Here is an 18830-nt window from a genome sequence, read left to right on the forward strand (position 1 = left end):
GAGGCTATGTGGGGGCCCCTGCTGTATATAGAAAGCACTGAGGAGGTCACTGCCTTTATGTCTATATGGGATCTGTGGGGGCTTCTGTTGTACATAAGAGGTTATGTAGGGGCCCCTGCTCTATATAAGAGGCTATGTGGGGGCCCCTGCTGTATATAGGAGGTTATGTAGAGGTCACTTCTATGTATAGGAGCCTGTGTGGAGGCTCCTGCTGTGTATAGGAAGCTGTATGAGGGCTCCTGCTGTGTATAGAAGGCTTTGTGGGGGCTCCTGCTGTGTATAGAAGGCTGTGTATAGGCTTCTGCTTTGCATAGGAGGCTGTGTGGGGGCTCCTGCTGTGTATAGGGGCTCCTGCTGTGTGTAGAAGACTGTGTAGGGGTTCCTGCTGTGTATAGGAGGCAATGTGGGGGCTCCTGCTGTGTATAGGAGGCAATGTGGGGGCTCCTGCTGTGTATAGGAGGCTGTGTGGGGGCTCCTGCTGTGTATAGGAGGCTGTGTGGGGGCTCCTGCTGTGCATAGGAGGCTGTGTGGGGGCTCCTGCTGTGCATAGGAGGCTGTGTGGGGGCTCCTGCTGTGCATAGGAGACTGTGTGGGGGCTCCTGCACTGCATAGGAGCCTGTGTGGAGGCTCCTGCTGTGTATAGAAGTCTGTATGAGGGCTCCTGCTGTGTATAGAAGGCTTTGTGGGGGCTCCTGCTGTGTATAGAAAGCGGTGTGTAGGCTTCTGCTTTGCATAGGAGGCTGTGTGGGGTTGCCTGCTGTACAAAGGAGGCTGTATGGGTGCTCCTGCTGTGTATAAGAGGCTGTGTGGGGGCTCCTGCTGTGTATAGGGGCTCCTGCTGTGTGTAGAAGACTGTGTTGGGGCTCCTGATGTGTATAGGAGGCAATGTGGGGGCTCCTGCTGTGTATAGGAGGCTGTGTGTGGGTCTCCTGCTGTGCATAGGAGGCTGTGTGGGGGCTCCTGCTGTGCATAGGAGGCTGTGTGGGGGTTCCTGCTGTGCATAGGAGGCTGTGTGGGGCCTCCTGCTGTGCATAGGAGGCTGTGTGGGGGCTCCTGCTGTGCATAGGAGGCTGTGTGGGGGCTGCTGCAGGTATTTGCATATAGTTGTGGTGTGGCCTCTAGATTTAACTCCTGTGGACCCCATACACTCCAGTCCGACCCTGCATCCATAGTATCTAAAACGACTGGGCCTGTGGGTGATGGGGGCCATTGCTGTTTCCTTGGATGCATGGTTGAACACCATTGAGGAGCTGATGGCCACTGGCTCCGTTTCGCCCTTGCTCTGCAGCTGTGGGTCTGAGATAGTGTAATGACATCAGGGGGAGCCTGTGACGTGATGCCAGTCTGCCCTGCAGCTGCGGTCAGAGTGGGTGCAGAGCATGTGTAGGGGGTAATAGATACATGCATATTTATTATAGACCCTACATATGCCCTGTACCTGTCACGTATAGTGTGTAATGTAATTCTGAATATTTACCTGCCATATCCTAAAGGTGTGTAATATGCGCTCTGCTAGGATTTCACTTGTCGATTCGAGTTGTTGTCGTCTGATCGATCACATGTGATTTGCAATGTCTGGTCATCTACCGAATGATGTCTGTTTCTCTCAAATTGAAAATTATAACAATGAGAAAATTATAACAATGAGAGAAGCAGGAGGAGATGTCATTCTGCAGATGACCCCCAGTCTGCAAATCACTGGTGAGCGATCACATGACCACTCAGATTGGCAAATGAAATCCTGACAGCGTATATAACCCACTTTGGACATCCGGCCGGTCAATGTGCAGAATGTTAAACCTAGGGGAGACACTGGTCACTCTAGGGCAGCAGAGCTTGGAGAAGCAGAATATTCTGCAGAATATCACATGATTCAGCATGGATTTATCTTACAAATTTTCCAACAAAATTATTTCCAGCATTCCCAGCTGGTGTGAGCCCAGACTGATTAATAAAGGGATTACAGTATATATGCCATAGTTATTCCATACACAGTGCCCCTCCCTCATGGAGTGTATGTGGTTCTGCAGCTTAGTCTGCTCAGGTCATTGGAGCTGAAAAGCCACGACACATACACAGCGCCCCTCGTCCTAATGGTGTGTATGTGGTACTTCATCTCAGTGTCTTCAGGACAGTGGAGCTGAGAGGCAGTGACACATACACACCATAAGGACAGAAGGTGCTGTGTATGTGGTACTGCACCTCAATCTGTTCAGGTCAATGGAGCCTAGAGGCAGCGACACATATAACCTGAGAACACTTTATTATGTAGAAAGCAGAGATTTGTTTTCTAATTTCTTACATTCCCCTTTAACATCTGTATTTTGGACTTTTTGGTCCGGAGTACACGTATCATCGTCCGACGGCTCCATTGTGCCTTGCCTGGAATCATCTGGTACATTTATCCACAGGATTTGTATAGTAGATGCTGATCCCACCAATGTGGCCACGACATGCGCCGTTCTCAGTCCAGAGACGCAGAACTCCCATCTAAGTGTACAGGGATTTATACCATCTCACCACAAAGAGCAGCAGCGCCTCATTCTCCAGATACAAGTGCGCCCCATTGGTGACATCCGCATGTACCATCCATGATGTAACATCCAGGGATACAGCATAAATGGATGAAATCAGAAGACCCCCTATAAGAACAAGATCAGACATGGTGACATTAATGTAGATTTGAGGTGCAGATTCTCCAGCACAAATCTGGAGGAGTTTATTGTACATTAGAAGAGATTAATTTTCTTAGCATGTAGGAAAAAAATGGCCTCCTGTCCTCGTTTGTTTCCTGGGAAACTAGGTAAAAAAAATTAGTAGGGTGGGGGCACCAAATGCATGTTTTGCACAGGGCACCATTCAGGCTAAGGCCGGCCCTGACTGTAAATCACCCTTCCAAATCAAAAACACATTGTCTAAAAAAGGCCTCCAAATAACCGCACACTGTGTCTAAACAGGGAATGTTGATATACAAAATGATCTTTAAAGCCAAGCATAAAAATGTTGGCATACGGTGGGGCCACATTAGACCCCATCGCTGTACTTTTCTTCTGTAAATGAAATTGATCACTTTAAAGATTTTTTTTTTGTCAAAACCATAGCAATAGATTAATACAAGTCAAACTGCCCGTAAGGAGGAATTATTATTATTATAATTATTATTATTTATTTATAGAGCACCATTGATTCCATGGGGCTGTACATGAAAAGGGGGTTACATACAGAATACATATACAACTTACAATAGATAGACTAGTACAGAAGGAAGAGGACCCTGCCCTTGCGGGCTTACATTCTAAAGGATTTTGGGGAGGAGACAGTAGGTGGGGTGTAAGTCTGGCGGCAGCTCCGCACGGTGGTGGGGCGGCAGCTCCGCACGGTGGTGGGGCGGCAGCTCCGCACGGTGGTGGGGCAGTGGGGTCATAATTACAGTGGAGTCACAGAATTATACTCATCTTTCTGACTTTGGCCGCTGTGAAAAATATGGGCGATAACTTGCCTTGTCAGTATACAGTATCTGGTTGAGCAGCTATAGACTCCTATTCAAAGAGTGAATCTGAGACAGGATATCGGAGTCAGCAAGTGGTTCAGTGTAACCAGCTTCAAAGGGAAAACCTCAACTCTCCAGCAGCTGATAGCTGGGACAAGTGTTATGATTCAGGGACCGAGGAGGATCAAAAAACGCGGAAACCCAAATGGTAACAGAGTGGCTGGAATCTTAGCGGACTGCAGACCTAATCCTAACACACAACTAGAAGTAGCCGTGGGACGAGCCTACGATGACCTAGTCGTCTCGACACAGCCGGAGAACTAGATATTCTTATAGATAGAGATATTAGAAAGCTAATCTGCCTCGGAGCAATCCCCAACGATATAGATAGCCCCCCACATGTAAAGACTACGGTGATATAGGAAAACACAATACAAAGCTAAAAAAACAGATTCAGCAAAGGTGAGGCCCAAACTACATGTATAGGAAAGGATAGGAAGGAGCACTGTCTGCAGCCGTAAAAACCCTAATAAATACCAGCACGCCTGATATGGAAAAACCCTGAGGTAGCACAACCTCTCCTCCACTGTATCAGCACACGGTTACTGGAATCCAAAAACACTAATATAGATGAGGGACTGAATTAATACCAAGCATGACAAAACACATTGCAGAATCATGGAGTTAAGTATACAGACACTTTCAGCAGGGAATGATTCAATTCCACCAAGAACTTCACACAGACAAAATAGGAATCAAGCATTAGTATCAAAACCGAAAAAACAACAACAGAGTGAAAACAAGTTGCAGAGGTACAAAGACCACTTATCTGAGAGAGGAGTTCTGGTAGTGAGCAGGGCTGGTTTCAGAATGTCCTTAACACACAGGATATCCATTGAGCATCGGCAAGTAACAGGAGAAAACTGCTCAGCTATATAGTCTAATCAGAAATACCTGATTGCCAGTCCTCCACAGATGTGTGGCTTTCATTCCACACATCAACTGCACTGACCACAAGAGGGAGCCCCAAACTGGAAAATGTATTCACAACAGACAAGTTATTGGCACAATGAACCCCCTGCTGTGAGTTCAGGATTCACATTCTTCAGACAAACAGGAGACATAATGCCATAAGGAGTTATGAAATTATTGCATGTCCTAGCCGTACATTGATTATATTTCCAGGACCATGGGGGCAGGCCGTACACGCACATGGGTCTCAACCCTCTCCAGCACTCCGGGGTGGGGAGATACGGAGAATGGCTAGTAAAAGCCAGGCAGTGAAGCTCTATTTGGTCTCCAAGCATAATTAGGACCTGTCCGGATCCAATGGCACCAGAATAGCCTCTCTACGACCTCCCAGCGAGAGGTTCTGACCTATTATAGGTTTTTGGGAGTTTTCATCCATCAGACCCAGGGGAGGGAGAAGAACAATTCAGTGGGCGGGAAAGGGAATTACTGACCAAGAGCTTATTTCCAGGGTCAGGCAGTCGCCAAGTGTTGTTTTCTAGGGAGAGTACGCTGTGTATCGTGGTGGAAATAATCGGAAACCCCTGGCACCACACACCTCCCATGTTTCTGCCTGCACCAAGGCCTAAACATCTACCTGGTAAATGACTTATTTAAGTCTACTTATACCTCTTGTATTACCTCCTGTGTCTGCCCATCTGACCATTGTATCTGTATATCCATTGTGCATATAGTGTTTTGTCTAGTGTGCCCTGAAGGCGATTAACTATGTAACTTAATCCTGGGTTGCTGTTATCTCGATCCATTCGAGTAACATCACCCCATACATCACCACACAGACCCACGCTAAGAATATAACCCCCTCCTCAACGCAGCCCCCAAGCACATAGTCCCACACACGTAACATCAGCCACTTGCCAATGTCCCATGCGAGTAAAATCACCCATTTCCCTATGCAACCCCCCACCATGCAGCTCCTTTAGCACATCACCCTTCCACACACATGTAATATCAGCCCTCCTGCACGCAACCCCACGCAAACAACATCAGCACCTAGAATGCAACCCCATGCAAGTAATATCACTCACTTTCCCACGCAGCCCCTCCTAGCACACAGCCTGATACGATTAAAATCACCCCCTTTCCAATGCAGCCCCAAGTGTTAACATCACCCCCTTCCCTATACATCCCACCAACAGTCAAAAAAAATCACCCCTTCCTTTCCCACGTAGCCTCATGTGAGAAACATCACCTCCTTCCCCCACAACAAGGAACATCAATCTCTCAGTACCCATGCAAAATCCCAGCACACGCTCCACACGAGTAACATCAGCCCCCAGCATGCAGCCGCAAGAAATTAACACCAGCAGCACATGGAAGAAATGTCAACCCCTGCTCTATCCTTCAAGCCACACATCCAAGCCCTCTTCACCTCATGCAGACTACAACTCAAAAATATCTTCCGGATCCGTGCTTTCCTTAACCAAGAATCAGCAAAAACATTAGTACATGCCCTGATCATCTCCCGCCTCGACTACTGCAACCTCCTGCTCTCTGGCCTCCCTTCGAACACTCTTGCACCCCTCCAATTTATCCTAAACTCTGCGGCCCGCTTAATCCACCTTTCCCCTCGCTATTCCGCAGCCTCACCACTCTGTGAATCCCTCCACTGGCTTCCCATCGCCCAACGACTCCTGTTCAAAACATTAACCATGACATACAAAGCCATCCATAACCTGTCTGCTCCCTACATCTGTGACCTAGTCTCCCGGTACCTACCTGCAGACAACCTCAGATCCTCACAAGATCTCCTTCTCTACTCCTCTCTTATCTCCTCTTCCCACAATCGCGTACAAGATTTCTCCCGTGCCTCCCCCATACTCTGGAACGCTCTACCTCAGCATATCATACTCCCCCCCTACCACGGAGAGCTTCAAGAGGAACCTCAAGACCCACCTCTTCCAACAAGCCTACAACCTACAATAGCCCTCAGTCCAGTACACTACTGCGCAACCAGCTCTGTCCTCACCTATTGTACCATCACCCATTCCCTGTAGACTGTGAGCCCTCACTGGCAGGGTCCTCTCTCCTCATATACCAGTCTGTTTTGAACTGTTAATGATTGTTGTACGTATACCCTCTTTCACTTGTAAAGCACCATGGAATAAATGGCGCTATAAAATAATAAATAATAATAATAACCCCTTTCCCCAAGCAACGCTCCCAGCAAGTAACCCTAAACAGTGCCTCAGTCCTCACACTTCTGCAGCCCCTCGGTCCTCTCAGTGTAACGTACGCAGCCCCTCAGTCTAATAGCTCAGTCTGCACTGAACTGAAGAAGACTTCGCCCGTCCATTTATATTGACAACGGACAGGATAAAGATTCCCAGATCACATCAGGACTACAAGATCCCAGGCACCTTCAGCTGCACCACAACCAATGTGGTGTGCTTAATTATATGTACAAAATGTCCAACTGGGGGTCTGTATGTAGGGGAGACAGGACAACAGCTCAGGACAAGGATGAATTCTCACCGCCACACAATTAAGGAAAAAAGAATAGCTCTACCTGTGGCCAAACATTTTTGTAACTCAGACCACAGCATCATGGACATGAAATTGCTGGTATTGAAAGGGAATTTCAAGTCCCAGAGAGATAGGAGACTATGGAAGTACAAACTTATGATGACCTTTGACACATTCAGAGCAGGAATGAATGTGTCTCATGGATTTATGTCTTTTTACATCAGTCAAGAGATGTGCTCCTCTGACCATCTGAGCGTGTCACAGCCCTGGACCAGACCCTAATCAGAGGACAATGAAACTTTCACACTGAACTGCAGCAATATTTATGGCCACAACAGTTTGCCCCCCTGCCATAGTGATAGTTCTGTTTCATATAACTTGGGTTTGGGTTTTTTTTTACTGCACTATTCTATGTCCTAAAAACAAAAACAAAAAGCAGCACCAAATGTGCACTACAGCACTAAACATTCCAAACTGTACTTATTTTAAAAATTTTGAGATTTTTGGCAAAAAATTGCAATTTCTTGAGCTGCTTCGCCACGTCACGGCAAATCTCATTTGAAGCAGTCCTACACTAAAATATTTTTATAAAATGTGCCATACGGCCTCACATATGAATAGTAGAACTGCTCTTAGCAGCACTCACCTGGTCTATTTCAATCCCGTACCCATGACTGAGTCATGGCTGTGGGCGGGACAGGTCCAAGCAAATGCTGCATGAAGTAAATAGCCTGTGGACAAAGCCTGATGACTTAATGTGAACAGTCACCAACCGCCAAAATCCAGACAGATGGAATACATCCCAAATTGGGGTGCATAGCAAGGTGGAGGTCAACCACCGACCAATTCAATGAAGAAAAAACAAAAAGCCAGCACCAAATGTGCACTACAGCACTAAACATTCCAAACTGTACTTATTATAAAAAAAATTTTGAGATTTTTGGCAAAAAATTGCAATTTCTTGAGCTGCTTCGCCACGTCACGGCAAATCTCATTTGAAGCAGTCCTACACTAAAATATTTTTATAAAATGTGCCATACGGCCTCACATATGAATAGTAGAACTGCTCTTAGCAGCACTCACCTGGTCTATTTCAATCCCGTACCCATGACTGAGTCATGGCTGTGGGCGGGACAGGTCCAAGCAAATGCTGCATGAAGTAAATAGCCTGTGGACAAAGCCTGATGACTTAATGTGAACAGTCACCAACCGCCAAAATCCAGACAGATGGAATACATCCCAAATTGGGGTGCATAGCAAGGTGGAGGTCAACCACCGACCAATTCAATGAAGAAAAAACAAAAAGCCAGCACCAAATGTGCACTACAGCACTAAACATTCCAAACTGTACTTATTATTATTTGCTTGGACCTGTCCCGCCCACAGCCATGACTCAGTCATGGGTACGGGACTGCAATAGACCAGGTGAGTGCTGCTGAGAGCAGTTCTGCTATTTATATGTGAGGCCGCATGGCACATTTTATAAAAATATTTTAGTGTAGGACTGCTTCAAATGAGATTTGCCGTGACGTGGCGAAGCAGCTCAAGAAATTGCAATTTTTTGCCAAAAATCTCAAAATTTTTAAAATAAGTACAGTTTGGAATGTTTAGTGCTGTAGTGCACATTTGGTGCTGCTTTTTGTTTTTACTATTCTATGTCCTGTTGTGTATAAATATGTGACTCTTCAGATTTTGTGTTACACCATGCCTGATGAAGAGACCTGAGTAGTCTCGAAAGTTTGCTATTATTACCATCTTTTCAGTTAGCCATTAAAAGGTATCAACCACTGAGGACTTCAGTTCTTTTAAACAACTTTTTATGCCCTTCTAAAATCATGTAAAACACAGCAAACGGACTCCAACCACAGTCTCCCTCTTTTCCAAAAATTGGGCCACACACACCACTTCACTGGCATCAGTTGTCCCCCAGTTGCAAACTTAAAAAGTTGATTTGCATGAAGCACTATCAAAAATCCACCAGCCTTTCATCTCCCTTAGATGACACAGGGGTAGAAAAGTCCTCTCTGATCCATGACTTCTTCATCTTGATTCATTTTTCAAAAAAAGGGGGACTCCAACCACAGTCTCCGTCTTTTCCAAAAATTGGGCCACACACACCACTTCACTGGCATCAGTTGTCCCCCCGTTGCAAACTTAAAAAGTTGATTTGCATGAAGCACTATCAAAAATCCACCAGCCTTTAGTTTCCCCTGGATGACAAAGGGTAGAAAAGTCCTTGCGGATCCATGACTTGTTCATCTTGATGAACGTTAGTCTGTCCACATTGTGACTGAACAGATGCGTGCGCTTATATGTCAGCACACACCCAACAGCACTGAAGACACGTTCAGAGAAAACACTGGCTACGGGACACGACAAGATCTCCAAGGCGTAAGTGGCAAGCTCAGGCAATTTATCCAGATTGGAAGCCCAAAATGAGCAAGGCTCAGGTTGCACAGTAATGGCATCGATGTTCACTTGCAGATACTCCGATATCTGTCTCCTCCTCTTTTTACTCGTCCAGCTCTTTTGTTTTCGCATGAGTATATGTCCTTGTCACTTTTCCATGTGTTTGTGGTGTCTTGTGAGTTGTTTGTCACCTTTTGGACACCTTAGAAGGTGTTTTCTATGTGTTTTTATGTGTTTGCCTGCCATTGTTTTCAATGGGGTTCGAATTGGTTCGACGAACATGTTCTCCGTTCGACGAACCGAACTGAACTTGAACTCTAGGGGGTGGCTCATCTCTAGTTGCTAATCCTTTTGTGTCACCCACTGATAATTCGTGGGATCAGATAGGATTCTAAAAGCCTGTGCTATATAGTCTGATTTATTCTGTAGGACAGCCCCCCTTTATCCGCTGGTCTGATAATATCATTATTCCCTTTTAGTGAGTTTAATGCCCTCTTTTCAGATCTGGATAAGTTCCAAGGAATATTTCCACATCGGCTTTTTAACAGGTTGAAATCCTGAAGCACCATTTTACAGAATGTGTGTAAATTGTGTCCTTTACTTTCCGTTGGATAAAAATTAGAGGTCCTTTTAAAGTCAGTGTGTAAGAATTGATCAGTGACCGAATCACCTAACAGTGTACTATTGGATGTCGCCCTACCCGCCATAGTGGTATAGTGTCTCTGCAGAGTCAATTTTCTAATAAATGTCTGTAGATCGGTAAATAAATAAAAATCTTTTATATTAAAAGTGGTACAAAAAGAAAGGCCCTTATTAAGTAAAGAAATTGCAGCAGTAGTAGGTGTATAATCTGAAAGATGAAATATATTATTTGTCTTATTTAAGCATCCAGCAGATAAACTTTTTTCCCTTTTCTGCTTTGTTTTGGCTCCAGTTCTGGTCCCTCTGTAACGCTTTTTCTTTTTACCGACTTTGGAGTTAGATAATTGGTTATCACACTGTTCTGACCGGGGGTGGCCTTGGGTAAAAAAAAGGCACCAATGTTGCAGCATTAGTGGAATTATCAATAGTGATAAGTTTATTATGATCAGGTATTCTAGAGGATGAACCAGGGGTTGCCGTAAAATCGTCTATATTATAATGAATGGAGAGATCAAGCAAATCAAATGAAGTATTGTTACATGTGTTAGATACTAGAGGGTTGATATATGTATCAGATGCCAGAGGGTTAGATACAGAGTCAACTATTCCAATCTCCTTAAAGTTTCTGGAATTAGCTACCATCAAAGAAAACACAGATTTCTCTTTCCTCAATTTATCAATTTGCATCTGAATGATAGCCAAATCCTGTTGTGTATCAGTGTTGGATATGTCTGTATTGGTATCAAAAACCTTATTAACATCCGAGGACAGAGTATTTGCCCACATAAGCGTTGTATTAGTAGTGATAGGAGCAATAGAAGAAGAAATGTGTACTTTAATAACTTCAATAGGAGGAAGAGATGAGTATTTCTCAAGGACTGTAGGGGGTAGTGGTCCGTACAGGAGGGGTCGCTTGGTCAATGTTTTGTGACCTATTGTCTCCACCACTGGCTAGTAGTGGTGATGACACACAAGGATCAGCAGAATGTGATCTAATTCTACTGAATTGCTGAAACCTAGTCTTGTTATATCTACTGTTGGTGAAACCCCTTGTGTGGTTAGAACCTTTTCACACAGGCTTCTCCCCTGTGTGAATTTTCTGATGTCTAACAAGGTCTGATTTCTGAATAAAACATTTTCCACACTCTGAACATGAAAATGGCTTGTCCCCGGTGTGAAATCTTTGATGCCCAACAAGTTCTGATTTCCGAATAAAACATTTCCCACACTCTGAACATGAAAATGGCTTCGCCCCTGTGTGAATTTTCTGATGCCTAACAAGGCTTGATCTCTGAATAAAACATTTCCCACACTCTGAACATGAAAATGGCTTCTCTCCTGTATGAGATCTTTGATGCTCAACAAGATCTGATTTCCAATTAAAACATTTCCCACATTCTGAACATGAAAATGGTTTCCCCCCTGTGTGAGATCTTTGATGCATAACAAGATATGATTTCTGGCGGAAACATTTCCCACATTCTGAACATAAAAATGGCTTCTCCCCTGTGTGAAATCTTTGATGCCGGACAAGTTCTGATTTCCATTTAAAACAATTCCCACACTCTGAACATGAAAATAGCTTCTTCCCTGTCTGATATTTTTGATTATCAATAAGGTTTGATTTTCGAGCAAAACATTTCTCACATTGAGGAGATGAAAACGGATTTTCATGTGTCTGAACTTTTTGAAGGTTAACAAGATGTGATTTCTTGGTAACACATTTCCCACATTTTGAACATGAAAATGGTTTCTCCTTTGTATGAGCCATTTCATGTTCCACATCACTTCCGTAAGTTTTATTTTGCTGACAATTCTGTGATAAATCGGAATTTTGGACTTGTTTGAAAAGATCTGATGATAAAGCTTTCCGAGGAAGGACTGGAGGTATATCTGGGACACCAGCATGATCTTCATATGTATCATGTGTGATACTTTCATCATCTGTTATAAATTCTGAAGATATAAGATTTCCATCTGAACTCCCAATACAGTCATCGGCTAAAAATAAACACAATGTTATTTTTTAATGATATTATCTTGAAAGTACATTTACTTTTTACAACCAGAACATAAATTAAATTAGGAAAAAATGTATTCTGAATCTCTTGTCCAATTTCGACATCTAAAGCAGGCTTTACACGCAACGACATCGCAAACGAGATGCCGTTGGGGGTCACGGAATTCGTGACGCACATCCAGCCTTGTTAGCGACGTTGTTGCGTGTGACACCGCAGGAACGACTGTTAACGATCATCAGAAATAATATCATATCGTTGTCCAGTCGTTCCTATCCCGATTATCATTGCTGTTGCAGGTACGATGTTGTTCGTCGTTCCTGCAGCAGCACACATCGCTCTGTGTGACACCGCAGGAACGAGGAACTACATCGTACCTGCGGCCGCACGCAATGAGGAAGGAAGGAGGTAGGCGGGATGTTCGGCCCGCTCATCTCCACCCCTCCACTTCTATTGGGCAGCCGCTTAGTGACGCCGCACGAACCGCCCCGTTAGAAAGGAGGCGGTTTGCCGGCCACTGCGACGTCGCTAGGCAGGTAAGTATAGTGTGACAGGTGTAAGCGATGTTGTGCGCCATGGGCAGCGATTTGCCCATGACGCACAACCGACAGGGGCGGGTACGCTCGCTAGCGATATTGCTGCGTGTAAAGCCCACTTAAGAGTTACATCTTAGTTAATGCGGATCTCCCATTCCTAGCACCAGTTCTCTGGAATGTGCTACAGTAAATAATCTGATTGATTGTCACAATGTGATTGCAGGATAATGAGGGACAGGAGGCTCCTATACTGTCTCACACGCTAGGGGACCCTAAGCTATTCCTAACCTGTGGATTACCCCTGAAGATGGAGACGCCCATATCTTACTATTCTTCTGACCAGATCTAATCTGTTAGGAAGGGGCAGTAGTATGATGGAAACACAGATTAAGGCCCCCTTCACACGCACGTGAAAATCACGCACGTGCCGCGAGACACGTATTTTGCTTGCGTGTTGCGTTTGGTAAGTACGTGTCTCCGGTACGTGCGGGCCACGTGTGTTCTACGTGTGCTATCCGCGATAACACACGGAGAACCTGTAATTTGAATACTCACGTGGTCCTTCCTGCTGTCCAGGGTACTGATCTTCGGCTCCAGCCCCGCCCACTCCCCGCTGATGTTGCTTCCGGCTGAGAATAGGGGGGCAGAGATCAGCGGCTGTGACACCACGCCCACCTCCTTAACACGCTCATAATGTGTGGCGGTCGGCAGCAACTGTTTGCAGCGGAAGATTCTGCAGGGCTGGTGGAGGTGAGTATGTGTTTTTTTATTTTAAAATAATGACACGTGTTTCTCCGGCGTGTATCACACAGGACTGCATCCACACTCTATCCGTGTGGTACATGTGCGGGCCGCGTGACACCCGTGCTGCTGGAGAAAAACGGACATGCCTCCGTATGGAGCACACGGGCTCACGTCTGCTCCACACGGAGGCACGGGCCAATGGCTGAACACGTGCGTGCACATAAACCCATTGACTTTAATGGGTATACGTGTGCTCGTGTCTCCGGTACATGCGGAAACGGATGTAGCACATACCGGAGACATGTGTGTGTGAAGGGGGCCTAAGACAGACAGGACATATTGCAACTCACAGAAATAAACAGTGAGAGACTAAAGAGAAAAGCAAGAGCAGGAAGGCAGCGATAAAAAGAGAACAACAACAGCTCACAGCAATAATGCACAACAACTACCTGTAAAGGCCCCGTCACACACAGAGATAAATCTTTGGCAGATCTGTGGTTGCAGTGAAATCATGGACATATTGTTCCATTTGTTCACAGCCACAAACCTGACACTGATTGTCCACAATTTCACTGCAACCACAGATCTGCCGCAGATTTATCTGTGTGTGTGACAGGGCCTTTCGTCTGGATCACAACACCTCACCAGACCAGTATAGGTAAATTATAGCTGGCATTAATGAAATAGCCCAGCCAGCATATACAGAAGGGGAGCGAATGATACTTTCTCCTCCACAGCATGTGATCAAAGACATTAACAAGCAGACTACCAGAGAATAACTCTTGCTAGCCTACACAAGTCTGTGGTTCCTCGCCTGCGTCTCCCTGCGTTGCTCACAGACATCAGAGAAGTTAACATGTAGAGTACTAGAATCTATAATTTCCACAGATCCTGACACCACCATGACAGTTGGCAAAACCTGCAAAAATCTCCTTGTAACATTGATCCACAGCATAGACAATTTAAAGAGATTTTTTTCGAAGACTAAAGGGTGCTTTACACGCTGCGACATCGGTAACGATATAGCGTCGGGGCCACGTCGGTAGTGACGCACATCCGGCGCCGTTACCGACATCGCAGCATGTGACACCAATGAGCGACAATCAACGAGCACAAAAACGTGAAAAATCGTTGCTCGTTGACACGTCGCTCATTTCCTTAATATCGTTGCTTCTGCAGGTACGATGTTGTTCGTCGTTCCTGCGGCATCACACATCGCTATGTGTGGCACCGCAGGAACGACGAACATCTCCTTACCTCCGTCCACCGGCAATGAGGAAGGAAGGAGGTGGGCGGCATGTTCCGGCCGCTCATCTCTGCCCCTTCTCTGCTATTGGTCGGCTGCCGTGTGACGTCACTGTGATACCGCATGACCTGCCCCCTTAGAAAGGAGGCGGATCGCCGGCCAGAGCGACGTCCCAGGGAAGGTAAGTCCGTGTGACGGGTGTTAGCGATGTTGTGCGCCACGGGCAGCGATTTGCCCGTGACGCACAACCGACGGGGGAGGGTACGCTCGCTAGCGATATCGGTACCGATATCGCAGCTTGTAAAGTACCCTTTATATACACAGTGTGCAGAATTATTAGGCAAGTTGTATTTTAGAGGATTTTTTTTTATTATTGATCAACAACTATGTTCTCAATCAACCAATCAAAATCAAGACTCATAAATATGAAAGCTTAATATTTTTGGAAGTTGGAGTGTTTTGTTTTTTAGATTTGGCTATCTTAGGAGGATATCTGTGTGCAGGTAACTATTACTGTGCAGAATTATTAGGCAACTTAATAAAAACCAAATATATTCCCATCTCACTATTTTCACCAGGTAACCCAATATAACTGCACAAAATTTAGAAATAAACATTTCTGACATGCAAAAACAAAACCCCAAAAAAATAGTGACCAATATAGCCACCTTTCTTTATGATGACACTCAACAGCCTACCATCCATAGATTCTGTCAGTTGCTTGATCTGTTTACGATCAACATTGCGTGCAGCAGCCACCACAGCCTCCAGACACTGTTTCGAGAGTTGTACTGTTTTTCCTCCCTGTAGACCTCACATTTTATGAGGGACCACAGGTTCTCGATGGGGTTCAGATTATGTGAACAAGGGAGCCATGTCATTATTTTTTCATCTTTTAGACCTTTACTGGCCAGCCACGCTGTGGAGTAGTTGGATGCATGTGATGGAGAATTGTCCTGTATGAAAATCATGTTTTTCTAGAACGATACTGACTTCTTCCTGTACCACTGCTTGAAGAAGTTGTCTTCCAGAAACTGGCAGTAGGTCTGGCAGTTGAGCTTCACTCCATCCTCAACCCAAAAAGGTCCCACAAGTTCATTTTTGATGATACCAGCCCATACCAGTACCCCACCTCCACCTTGCTGGCGTCTGAGTCGGAGTGGAGCTCTCTGCCCTTAACTGATAAAGCCTGAAGATATTTCCCAGTCTTGACGTTTTATTTTACGTTTATTGTTCAAAAGTGCTCGTTTTTCAGCCTTCCTTATCTTGGCCATGTCCCTGAGTATGGCACACCTTGTGCTTTTTGATACTCCAGTAACGCTGCAGCTCTGAAATGTGCCCAAACTGGTGGCAAATGGCATCTTGGCAGCTTCACGTTTGATTTTCCTCAATTTATGGGCAGTTATTTTGCGCCTTTTTTGCCCAACACACGTCTTGCGACCCTGTTGGCTATTTGCCATGAAACACTTGATTGTTCAGTGATAACGCTTCAAAAGTTTGGCAATTTCAAGACTGCTGCATCCCTCTGCAAGACATCTCACAATTTTGGACTTTTCAGAGCCAGTCAAATATCTCTTCTGAGCCATTTTGCCAAAGGAAAGGAAGTTGCCTAATAATTAAGCACACATTATATAGGGTGTTGATGTCATTACACCACAGCCCTCCTCATTACAGAGATGCACATCACCTGATTTACTTAATTGGTAGTCGGCTCTCAGCCTATACAGTTTGGAGTAGGACAACATGTATGAAAAGTATCATGTGATAAAAATACTCATTTGCCTAATAATTCGGCACACAGTGTAATAGTTACAGAAAGATTCCAGATATTTAAATAGGGACTGGACTGTGAAATTGATGGCCTATCCTTTGTAACTAAAACAGGTATCAGGGTCTTGCTGTATGTGCAGATAAACATTAGGGCTCTAATTCATGAATACCAGCAATGGACACTGAAAAATGACATCAGGGACTGGAGTGAGATTTCTGTCATAGGGAAGGCCGCAGTTTGTTATGAATTAGAGAAGCGTTAGCTTCACACCCTTCTTCTGGCCAACCTACAAAAGTCGCACAATTCCAATTTGCTCTTCCTTTCCCCTAATGCCAGCCTGTGTCGTGTTCAGTTTAGACTTCTGCAATTAAGAGACCTTTGGTTACATCATGTCACATGACTTTGAAGTCAAAGTTTCTTAAACAATCAACTTTAGAATACAACTGATGGGGTCACTAAGAGAATGGGGTTCCTGAGAAATTGCGCAGTTTGACTCCTTCCAACGCTGGCCCTGACTGTAACTAGGGTTTTTTTTTGAGTAGGGCTTATATTTCATTACCTAAAAATCCCATAAAATCAAGCTATGGCTTATTTTCGGTTTTAGTCGTCTTTTCGGGGAAACAGGGTATTCATGAACCCTCTGCAGGTCTTTGAGTTGCCTTCATAACAACATAGAGAAGACACTAGAAACAAACAGCAGAAGAAGCAGAAGCAAAGAAAATACAGCTGAAAAAAACAGCAGAAAGTCTAAAAATGTAACCACAAATTAGTGCAGAAAGTACATGAGTAGATATCTCTTACTGGATAGAGCTGGAGGAAACACATCCTGAGGAACATCGGGATCTTCTTGTTTACAGTCCTGTGGGAGAAGAGGACGGGGACATCTCTCTGGTGTTGTCCTCTTACTGGATAGAACTGGAGGAGATGTGTCGCCCTGGGCAAGCCAGGGGTCACAGGTCACAACACCACCACACCCCACATCCCAGGTAGGCACATCTAAGCTGAACCAAAAATCCTTGTTGCCTTCCTCCAGAAGTCTGATGATGCACACCAGGGGGTGGGCCAGGCGGTTGGCTCCGCCCACCGAGGAGCTCACAACTCTGGAGGCGGGAAAACCAGGCAGATAGCCCCGGGCAGGGGAAGAGTGAAGTCCAGTGAAGGGCTAGAGTAAAACAACAGAAAAGTGGAAAAGGAGGAAAGCAAGAAGTGGTGACAGAGCAGAGAGTGTGCAAGCCTGAGAGCCCAGCTTTGTGTAGGGCCAGAACAGCAAGGTCAGCGACGGCGGTGACTGTCCGGAGGGGGACCGTTTGGAAGTTCCTGGAAGGACCCCGTTGGCTGTGTGCCCGGTGGTCTGGAGCAGTGTTCCGAAGGACAGTCAGCACCAGGGCAGGGGCCTCTCGGACCCCGGCAAGGCTAGGAGTCGCCAAATTTGCCGAATCCGTCAGTGAAGGGGACGTAGATTCCCCCAACAACCAAGTCCCGATTGAAGGCAACAGCCCAACCCGTACAACAGAGGCACCGCCACCGCCAGGGCACCAGTCTCTGAGGGCCAGCGCCTGCGGGCAAAGTGTAGTGCTCCTCCGGCCCAGCTTGAAGCCGGGGAGCGGGTTACCGGTGGGGACCCATCGCAACCATCCGTACATACAGGTGCAAGGAAGAGGGACATCACCGTCACCTACCGGGAAAGCAAGGCAGCCGTCTGTGGGACCGTCCTACCAGCCGTTTGGTTTACCGTACAAACTGTGTCCAAGTCTCAGGCTGAGTGAGTACCACAGTGCCGCAAGGCACAGCGCTGCCCCCGCGTCCCTGCGCCCACCAGGCCCCGCACCTCACAAGCCATCACCGGGCCCCGGGATCACCAACCCCTACCCACGGAGGGGCAACACAACACCTGGCTGCTCCACATCACCATCCCCGGGATCCCCGTAATAAGCAGCGGTGGTGCTACCAATCACCACAACCGTGGGTGGCGTCACGGACATTATCCCAACACCCCAAACCCCCCTTTCACTCACGGGCGAGGAGCGCCGCTCGAGAAAACCCCCGGGATCCGGCCCACGGCTCGAGCCACCACTGAGCAGCCGTCGGACCCGAGCAGAAGGGGTGAGCGCGGTGTGCTGACACCCTCCTCCCCGCCCGCGACAACTTGGCGTCACGAACAGGATCTTACCGCTCTGCCGTCTGGTAGAGGTGCGCCTTGTTACCGCCGGAGGTATCCGGCAGGAAAATTTCAGAAGCCGCCATCTTTGGCGCGAAAAGTTCCCGCTCGAGCGTCTTCTCGAGCAGTAGAGGCGCGAAGGCCAAAACCCCGCCCCGAGAGAGGAGGGGCCAAAAAGAGCTAAGGGGGACGCGATGGCGGCTGGCCGCATGTAGCTGCGGCTATAAAAGCAGGGACGCCAGGACTCTGCAGCGATATTGGGTTCCTGGAAAAACCTCGTTATCAAGATGCAAGATTCAGCTCGCAACGAGGAAGCCCCCG

General features: G+C 46.3%; 1 protein-coding gene across 1 annotated transcript in view; it reads right to left on the minus strand.

Annotated features, from left to right (window-relative positions):
- Positions 1-17250, minus strand: part of LOC142259265 (uncharacterized) — a 175539-nt gene extending 158289 nt beyond the window's left edge. The window contains 2 exon segments of the mRNA XM_075331743.1: positions 11112-12037; positions 17153-17250. Coding sequence (XP_075187858.1) covers positions 11112-11807 — 696 coding nt within the window. The 5' untranslated portion in view covers positions 11808-12037; positions 17153-17250.
- Positions 17251-18830: the final 1580 nt, after the last annotated feature.

Source organism: Anomaloglossus baeobatrachus, assembly GCF_048569485.1.
Source record: "Anomaloglossus baeobatrachus isolate aAnoBae1 chromosome 5 unlocalized genomic scaffold, aAnoBae1.hap1 SUPER_5_unloc_5, whole genome shotgun sequence".
In the NCBI taxonomy this organism is placed as follows: domain Eukaryota; kingdom Metazoa; phylum Chordata; class Amphibia; order Anura; family Aromobatidae; genus Anomaloglossus; species Anomaloglossus baeobatrachus.